Raw genomic sequence first — 9,289 nt, forward strand, 5'->3', positions numbered from 1 at the left:
TCTGCCAAAGTTAGACCAGAATGTCAAATCTGGTAAGACCCTCAGGGATCTCATGTGCAATTTTCCAAGCAGCTGTCTTACGAAAAATGGTTTCTAATCTGTAACTGGTTTGGGAAAGGTCCCACTCTCTATCCTCAGCCTCTTCACTATGAATCCTCTGATAAGTCCCACAGTTAAGAAATCTGCTAAAGCCAGCATCTCTCATACCTACTTGGCCAGGACTCCTATGATCACCTTGCAGAAGATGCTACAGGAAGCCTTCTGCTACCCCTCCACCTCCACCCCAGTGCCAATGGGGAAACCAAAGCTGTGGGCAGCGGGCAGGTGGTGGTGCGGAATCCACTTACCCAAAGGGGTTGGCGGTTGGACCGAAATCCAAGGCTATCTCCATTGCACCTGACTGATAAATGGAGCCACAAGCCTCTTTCTGAAGACGCTGCGCTGGACATGCATGTGTCCCAGATGCAAGAGATCACCTACCGTGGGGAGGGGTGCCAATAGCCCCCTCACCAAATGGTGGCTATGTAAGGCGCAGCCATGCCCGACCTCACTGAGCAACTGGGGATGGGGGGAGGGACTGAAAGTTTTCTTTTTCTTTATTCTTTGTGTGTGTGTGTCTTTCAGAACTGACTGAGAAGCATCTTAAAGATCTTAAAGATCTTTAGCATCTTTAGATCTTAAAGCATCTTAAAGATCTTCTAAACCGGCTCCTCTTCAGATGGGGAAAGTGAGGCTCTGAGAAGAGAAGACCAACACAGCTCAGGAGATATCTTCTCAGCGTCATGTCAGACGGGTTGAGATTCAAGCCTGCTTTGCTACTAACCCTCTGTGCAACGCTGGACAAATCAATTTTCCTCTCTGAATCTCAGTTTCCTTGTCTAGGAAATAAGCATCCCCCCAGCCCCACTAGGCTGTTATGAGAGGCAAAGGACGCAATGGACAGGAAAGGAGAATGACTTGTACTTGGCTACTCGTGTAACATACACACTAACTCATTCAGTCTTACCCACATCTGCCCTGTGAGTTGGATACTGAAGATTATTATTCCTATTTTAAAGAGGAGTCGCTGAAGAGACAGTTTTTATTTATCTATTTTTTTGGTCTTTTTAAGAACTGAGAAAGATCTTAGAGAGCTTCTAAAAGACCGTCAGATGGGTAAACTGAGGCTCAGAGAGGCAAAGTGACTTCCCCAAGGTCACTCAGCTGGTAACTGGGGAAGCAGGGATTTGAACAAGGCAGGCTGACTCCAGAGCCCATGACTGGAACTACTATACAAGGGCCATTCACAGAGCAGTGTCCCCATGAGGTCCCAGAAGGCCCCCAGCTCATGTGAAGCCCACCCACCTCTCCTCTCCCTGGATCCCTTCGTCCAGTCACACCTGGAGCTGAAGTCCTTCAGGCCACAGTCTCTCTGTCCCACCCGATCCCACCCCCAATTCTCCCACAGCCTCTCTCTGCCTCCTGTTTCACTCCAGGAGTAACTGTGTCTATTTAGGGCTTTTTCACTCAGGTGGACTAGAATCCCCCAGAGGGAAGACTCTCGTTCTCTTTCCCACGTAGCCAAGCTCAGACTTCACACCAGAGCTGCAAGGAAAGAAGACACCGGGTCTTCATTCACCTGCTGGTCAACTTGGCAAAGTTACTTAGCCTGTCTGAGCCTTGGCACCTGGATTTTAGAATGGGGTAAGCCCTATGTCATGAGGATGTAGTGGGGATTCCCTCCGTGAGCAGAAAACCCTGGGCACAGTGGCTGGCTGTTGATTCTCAGACTGCCATCCGGAGGCCAAAGGGCGGCCGGCTCAGGTATGGGACTTGATCACCTTCCTCGGTCCCCCAGGCTCTGCCAACCCTGGCTCTGCAGGGACAGCCTCAAACCCACCTCCTGAGGATGTTTTGACTCCTTCAGGGAGGGGCTGTGGCACAGGACCCCCGAGGTGAGAGTGCAAGGGGCCCCTGGCTTTGTGCCCCAGGTGCATTTATGGTCTGAACCTTGGTACATCCTCCTAGTGGCCCTAGGAGGTCAAGATGGAAAAACTTAGGCTCTTAGAGGGGCTGGACGTCTTCCAGGTCATCCCAGAATAAATGTCTTCAAACTCAGGTCTCTCTGAGCTCATGCAGCTCATGCCCTCACCAGAGGGGAACCCACCAAAGATTACTGGCTTCTTGAAAGTGATGTGGGGGATCAGGGTCTGTAATGGGGCTGAGACCGGGGCATCTGGACTCCCAGCTCAGGGCTCTTTATGTCACTCCTGGCTCAGTATGCATGCTTGGGATGATTTCTGAGCCACTAACTCTGTCCCCTAGGCCCTGCGACCTCTAGCCTGCCACCTGAGGCTTCCTGTCTCTGCAAAAGTCACCCCCCCGCCCCTCGCCCAGCAATGCTGTGATTATAGGGAGCGGGGGCAATGAGAGAGCCCTGGCAGCTCCTTCCCTCCCTGGAGAGCCTCTGGGTCCAGCTTGCCCCACGGGTGCCCTGGGGCCTCAGTTTCCCCATCTGTAAAGTGAGATTGACAGCAGTCTGGAAGAGTTAACAGCCCCGGGCGTCGGGCAGCAGGCAGATGCCCCAAGGGCGACCCCCCTGACTATCCCGCGGCGTCTTCCCGGCCACCCTGCCGGCTGCCCCTCGTACCTTGCTTCTTCCTTCGGTTCAGGGGGAGCATGTCCACGGCGTGGGCGACGAGCAGCAACAGGCAGAGTGGCGCCCGCATCTGGGCAGCCTGGTCTGGGCGGGGGCGCGGGGCTCCCTGGGAGGCCCGACGGCCCAGCGGCTACCGGCGGCGGCGGCACAGAGGGCGCGGGGGCTGCTCGGGGCGCGCCGGGAGCATCCGCGAGTGCGGGGTCGGTCCCGCCGCCAGGGACCTGCAGTCAGCCCAGGGGCCGACCTCCAGGTCTAGAGAGGGCGTCGGCGGGGCTGGGAGGGGCGGGCGGGGAGGAGCCAGCGAGGCGGGGGCGGTGCATTAACCCGCTTGGGGAAGGCGCGCGGTGGGGTTGGAGGGGGTCGCCCGGCCAGGTCGGTCTGTCACGCCGTGCGCGCTCTGGCGTCGTTCCCGCGCCCGGCACTGTCCCGTGGCATACACAGGTACGGCCCTCCACGCCACACACAGAGGTACAGACGCGCGGACGCCAGGTGACCCCCTCCTCTCAGCATCTCCCTCCACCCCACTCTCCGCCTCGGATTTTCTTTTTCCGCTTACTCTGTTTCCTCTTTCTCCTAAGCCCCGAAGTGACCAGCACCTGATAAATTAGCCAGTGAAGGGGCCCAGGACCTGAACTGTGTTTCCTCCAGCCTTGTCTACAGGATGGGAGCAGCTGGTACAATTTTAACGCTTTCAGAGCCAAATCCCTCCTTCTCCCCAACAAACGGTGCACTCCTGCCTCCGGCCACCTTGCCCACTAAAAACAGTAAGAGTAAGAATAATACTGCCTATCACTTTGAGGCCTACGTGCTTGGTGGTGTTCTAAGCACTTTACACATGATATAATCTTCAAAACAACCCAGCGAGGTTCTATTCTGATTAGCTCCACTTTACAGGGGAGGAAAGGGAAGCTCAGAGAGGCCAAGTGACTTGCCTAAGGCCACACAGCAGATCAGTGGTTTGTCTGGGTCCAGTGTCCACCCTTTTAGCCACTGCTTGGGGCACAGAGGAACTTACTCTTGACAGTCTCTTGCTGACCAATTATCCTTCCTTTATCCTGTGTGTGTAGTTTGATAAAAAAAAAAAAAAAAAAGGAAGGTAAATGCCGGCATCTCCTTCTCCAGCCCCTTGTCCTCATCCTTAGTAAGGCCCCCAGTATAATGAAGACATTTGAGGGCATGTCGGGGGAGGGAAACACAGAGAGTGAGGCAACTCTGCCCTGGCTGTTCTTCTTCTGTAGGGCTCCACGAATACTGACAAACAACATCCTAGGGGTCTTGGTGGAATGTCAGAGCCACCCCCCCCAAAATGGCTCTATTCCACAGATGGGGCTACTGAGACCTCGGGATTGGAGGTGCCTAGCTCAGGCAGCCCAGCAAGTCTAAGGCAGAGGTGGGATGGGCACCCAGGTGTCCCAGCATGGTCCCCATCCACCAGACCCTACAAAGCCCTCTTGTTCTGACTTCTTTGATCTCTGTCTTCCCCTCTACTCCACCTTTCACCCCTTTAATCCCAGATCTCAACTCCTTGCAGTATTTCACAGACACCTCCAAGCCTCTTACACCTCTGAGCCTTTCATGAGTGGCCTCTCCATGGGATGTTGGTCTACATGCCATCCCCATCCCCACTGACTCATTCAGGACCCAGTCCTGAATAGCCCCTCATCCAGAAAGCCTTCCCTGATTCTCAGGCCAGGTCCAGTGTCTCCTCTGGGCTCCCACAATCTCTTTATTACAGCTTGTATCACAGCAGGTGGTAACTATGGATTTGTCTGTCCCTTCCTCTGAACTGTCAACTCTTTAAGACCAGAGATGAGGTCATATTGGGATGCCTGGAGCCTAGCTCATGCTGGACACAGAGCAGGTATGCAACATGTTTCTAGAATGAATGAATGAATGAGTTCTCCAGATGCAGGAGTCTCCCAGCTTATACATGGAATTTGGGTACTTGGAGAAATGAGATGACCCTAGAATTTCAAACTTTAAGAAGTTTGAAAGTCAGCCCCTACCCAGCCACCACCAGTCCTGAAGTCTCCAGAGTCCAGAGCAGGCCATCCCCCAGGTGAGCAGGGCTGGGGCAGGGCAGGGTGCATGGGAGTCAGGCAGAGGCTGGGGCCACTTAGTAGCCACAGAGCTCCGCAGCCTGTAGCCTCTCGCCTCTTCTCCCCCCTGACTCCCTCTGCTCCACCTACACCGCCACCCCCCGCCCCCAGGCCTTCTGCTTCTCAAACTCTGCCATGTGTCCCCAGCATGGCTTTTTGCTGTTACCTCTGCTTGGAAAATCCTTCCTCACATATCCTCAGGGCCTGTCTCCACTCAAGGTTACCTCCTCTGAGGGGCCCTCTCTGATCACTCCAGACAAAATAGATGCCTGGGCCCTTTATCCCCTGGTCCTGCTTTATTGTCCATAGTACCGAGCACCACCAGGCCTGTTCATGTTTGTAATTTGCCTGTTTGTGAATTCCATGAGGGCAGGAATCTTCTGTTTTATCCTTGTGCCTGACACAGAAAGTGCTAAATAAATATCTGTGCAATGAATAAAAGAATGAATGAATGTTCACTCATCCCTTCATTCATTGTGGGACGTCAACTACCTCCTATTCTCTCTCAGGGCCTCAGTTTCCCCATTCATTCAGTGGTACGGATGGGATTTTGTGTTCTCCAAGGGCCCTTCCGATCCTTTCAGAATTTGGTATTTCCAGGGTTCTAAGAGCCAGAACTCAGGCCCCCAGCAAACCTTGAGCTGCTCAGAGGGTCTTGGGTTCTCTGTAGCTGTAGAGGGCTGTCTGGGAATCCCAGCCTGCCATTCAGTCGCCTTCCCCCAACATAGGTACACAGGGAGGACATCAAGACCAGTGGTGCTGATGGCAGAATAGGAGGTATACACGCCAGGGGCCATCAGTTAAGGAACTACTGGACACCGTCACAAATAAATGAAGATGGGTCTAATGGCTGCAATGCGTTATGTTCACAGTGCGTGTTCCTGACCAGCAGATCCTTCTCTGTGGGATAGCCAGGACCGAGGTTCCTTCCAGCTTGTGCTCTGCTGTCTGGTACATGGCTTAAAGCTCCCTGAGGAAGTGGCAGGGCATGGAGGACCACATATTGGAGGCGAAGATCATGTCCCCCCACATCTCACTGGCCATTACTCAGTCACGTGCCACATCTGTCTGCAAAGGTGGCTGGGAAATATAGTCTAGCCATGTGCTCGGGGGAAAACAAACATTTGGTGAACATCTGGCCGGTCTGCCACTCTGGCCCCATTGATGTAGTAGCTCCTGGCTGTGGCAGTTCTGGCCCCTACAAGCTCTTCTTCCTAAGCAGCCAGAGGACCTGGCTTTTCTTCCAGGTGAAGCCCAAACTCCTCCTCGGAGCTACAGGGGCTGCTGGATGGCCTCTGCTAGAGTGACCAACTTTCCTGGTTTGCCAGGGATTGAAGAGTTTCCTGGGATGCAATTTTATCTCGTGTATAGTTTCATGTAGCCACTACCACATCAAGATGCCTAACTGGACCATGACAAGACTCGCTCTCTTGTGCTTTCCTTTAGGATCCCATCCACTCCCTCCCCTCCACCCTAACCCCTAACAGCCACTAATCTGTTCTCCATTTCTATAATTATGTTGTTACACTTATGTTATATAATAGGATCATGCAGTATGTGTCCTTTTGAGACTTTCTTCACTTAGCATAATTTCCTTGAGATGTGTCCAAGTTATTGCATGTATTAATAGTTGCTTTTTATTGCGGAGTAGTATTCCATGATATGGATGTATTATAGTTTGTTTAACCATTCATCCACCAAAAGGCATTTGAATAATTTCAAGTTTTTGGTTATTAAATCTAAAGCAACTGTGGACGTTTGTATACAAGTTTCTGTGTATCCTCTTCGGCAAAAACGTTTGTGCATGTCTTTCTGCACATTTTTAATTAGATTTTTTTATTGTTGCATTTTAAGACTTCTTTATTCTATATGTTATTTGCTAATATTTTCTCCTAGTCCATAATTTGTCCTTTCATTCTCTAACCAGTGTCTTTCATAGAGCAGAGGTTTTACTTTTGATGAGGTCCACTTTATCAATTTTTCCTTTTATGGATCATGATTTTGGTGTTAAATCTAAGAACATTTGCCTGGTCCCAAGTCTCAACTATTTTCTCCTATTTTTTTCTAGAAGTTATATTGTTTTACATTTAAGTCGATGATCTATTTCAAATTAATTTTTGTATAAAGGGTGAGGTGTAAGTCAGGTTCTTTTTTTGCCTGTGGATGTCCAGTTACTCCAGTATTATTTGTTGAAAAGGCTGTATTACCTCCATTGAATTGCTTTTGCTCTTCTGTCAAAAATTAACTGGGTATATTTGTATGGATCTATTTCTAGGTTATCCATTTTATTCCATGAACTATGCATTGTTCTGGCTGTCAGTTCCACATTGTCTTGATTATGGTAGTTTCATAAGAAATCTTGAAATTGGGTAGACTGATCCTACCCATTTTGTTCTTTTTCAAAACTGTTTTAGCTATTCTAGTTCCTTTGCCTTTCAATATAAATTCTATAGTAATTTTGTCTATGTCTTCAAAAAATCTTGTTGGGAATTTGATCAGAATTGCATTAAGTACGTACATCTATTTGGGGAGAATTGACATCTTGACTATGTTGCATCTTCCAATCCATGAACATAATTTGTCTCTCCGTTTATTAAGATCTTCTTTGATTTTTAAAAAAATCAGTGTTTGGTCATTTTCAGCATATGCATATGTTTTATTAGATTTACACCTAAGTATTTCTTTTCCTTTTTTAAAAAGCAATTGTGAATGGTACTGTATTTTTAGTTTTGCTGCCTCACGTGTTCATTCCTAGTATATAGAAATGCAACTGATTTTTAAAAAACTGAAGTATAGTTGACTTACAATGTTGTGTTAATTTCTGATGTACAGCAAAGTGATTCAGTTATATATATGTATTCTTTTTCATATTCTTTTTTATTATAGGTTATTACAAGATATTGAATTTAGTTCCCTGTGCTATACAGTAGGACCTTGCTGTTTATCTGTTTTATATATAGTAGTTTGTATCTGCTAATCCCAAACTCCTAATTTATCCCTCCCACCCCCATTTCCCCTTTGGTAACCATAAGTTTTGTTTTCTATGTCTGTGAGTCTGTTTATATTTTGTAAGTAAGTTCATTTGTATCATATTTTAGATTTCGCATATAAGTGATATCATATGATATTTCTCTTTCTCTGTCTGACTTACTTCACTTAGTATGATAAAATCTAGGTCCATCCATGTTTGCTGCAAATGGCGTTATTTCATTCTTTTTTATGGCAAATTCAGATATATATATATCACATTTTCTTTATCCATTCATCTGTTGATGGACATTTAGGTTGTTTCCATGTCTTGGATATTGTAAATAGTGCTGCTATGAACATTGGGGTGCATGTATCTTTTCGAATTAGAGTTTTCTCTGGACATATGCCCAGGAGTGGAACTTCTGGGTCATATGGTAACTCTATTTTCGGTTTTTAAAGGAACCTCCATACTGTTTTCCATAGTGGCTGCACCAACTTACATTCCCACTAACAGTGTAGGAGGGTTCTCTTTTCTCCACACTCTCTCCAGCATTTATTGTTTGTAGACTTTTTAATGATGGCCATTCTGACTGGTGTGAGGTGATACCTCATTGTAGTTTTAATTTGCATGTCTCTGATAATTAGGGATGTTGAGCATCTTTTCATGTGCCTATTGGCCATCTGTATGTCTTCTTTGGAGAAATGTCTGTTTAGGTCTTCTGCCCATTTTTGATTGGGTTAATACAACTGATTTTTATGTGTTGCTCTTTTATCCTGCCACATTGCTGAACTCACTTATTAATTCTAGGAGTACTTTTAAAAAGATGTTTAGGGCTTTTCAAAATAGACAATCATGTCACTTGCAAATAAAATAAAAGTTATTATTTCTTTCTTTCTGATTTATGTTCCTTTTATTTCCTTTTCCTGCCTTATTGCATTGGCTAGAACTTCCAGCACTGGCTGAACAAGAGTGATCCTTGCTTTGTTCCCAATCTTAGTGGGAAAGCATTCAGTCTTTCACCATTAAGTATGATGTTAGCTGTAGATTTTCTGTAGACGTTTTTTATCAAGTTGAGGAAGTTCCTCTCTATTACTGCTATTGCTATTGCTATTTTTTTCTGAGAGTTTTTATCATGAATTGGTGTTGGATTTTGTCAAATGGTTTCTTTGCATCTATTGATATAATCATGTGATTTTTCTTTAGCCTGTTGATATGGTACATTCATTGATTTTTGAATGTTGAATCAGCCTTTCCTCCCTGGAATAAACCCCACTTGGCCATGGTTTATGATTCTTTTTATATATTACTGAATTCTACTGGACAATATTTTATTAAGGATTATTGCAGCTATATTCATGAAGGATATCGATCTCTATATATTTTTGTGTACTGTCTTTGTCTGGTTTTGGTATTAGGATAATACTACCCCAGTAACACCAGAAGAACAAAGCAGGCCAGAAGAGAATTGCAAGGGCTCTGGAAACCAAATGGTCATTGCAACTAGAGCCCCCAAAGTAGGTGAGAAATTATATGCTATACCTAAACCGTGAGACTGCATGCTAAAATGAAAGATTTAAATAG

General features: G+C 46.9%; 1 protein-coding gene across 1 annotated transcript in view; it reads right to left on the reverse strand.

Annotated features, from left to right (window-relative positions):
• The window catches only part of RSPO4 (R-spondin 4), a 38,974-nt gene extending 36,162 nt beyond the window's left edge, over nucleotides 1–2,812 (reverse strand). Inside the window, exon 1 of the mRNA XM_027078060.1 lies at nucleotides 2,630–2,812. Within this exon, the coding sequence (XP_026933861.1) occupies nucleotides 2,630–2,708 (79 nt within the window). The 5' untranslated portion in view covers nucleotides 2,709–2,812. The remainder of the gene's footprint in view (nucleotides 1–2,629) is intronic.
• Nucleotides 2,813–9,289: the final 6,477 nt, after the last annotated feature.

Source organism: Aethalodelphis obliquidens, unplaced genomic scaffold (assembly GCF_003676395.1).
Source record: "Aethalodelphis obliquidens isolate GAN/ISIS:26980383/991018 unplaced genomic scaffold, ASM367639v1 scaffold42, whole genome shotgun sequence".
Taxonomy (NCBI): domain Eukaryota; kingdom Metazoa; phylum Chordata; class Mammalia; order Artiodactyla; family Delphinidae; genus Aethalodelphis; species Aethalodelphis obliquidens.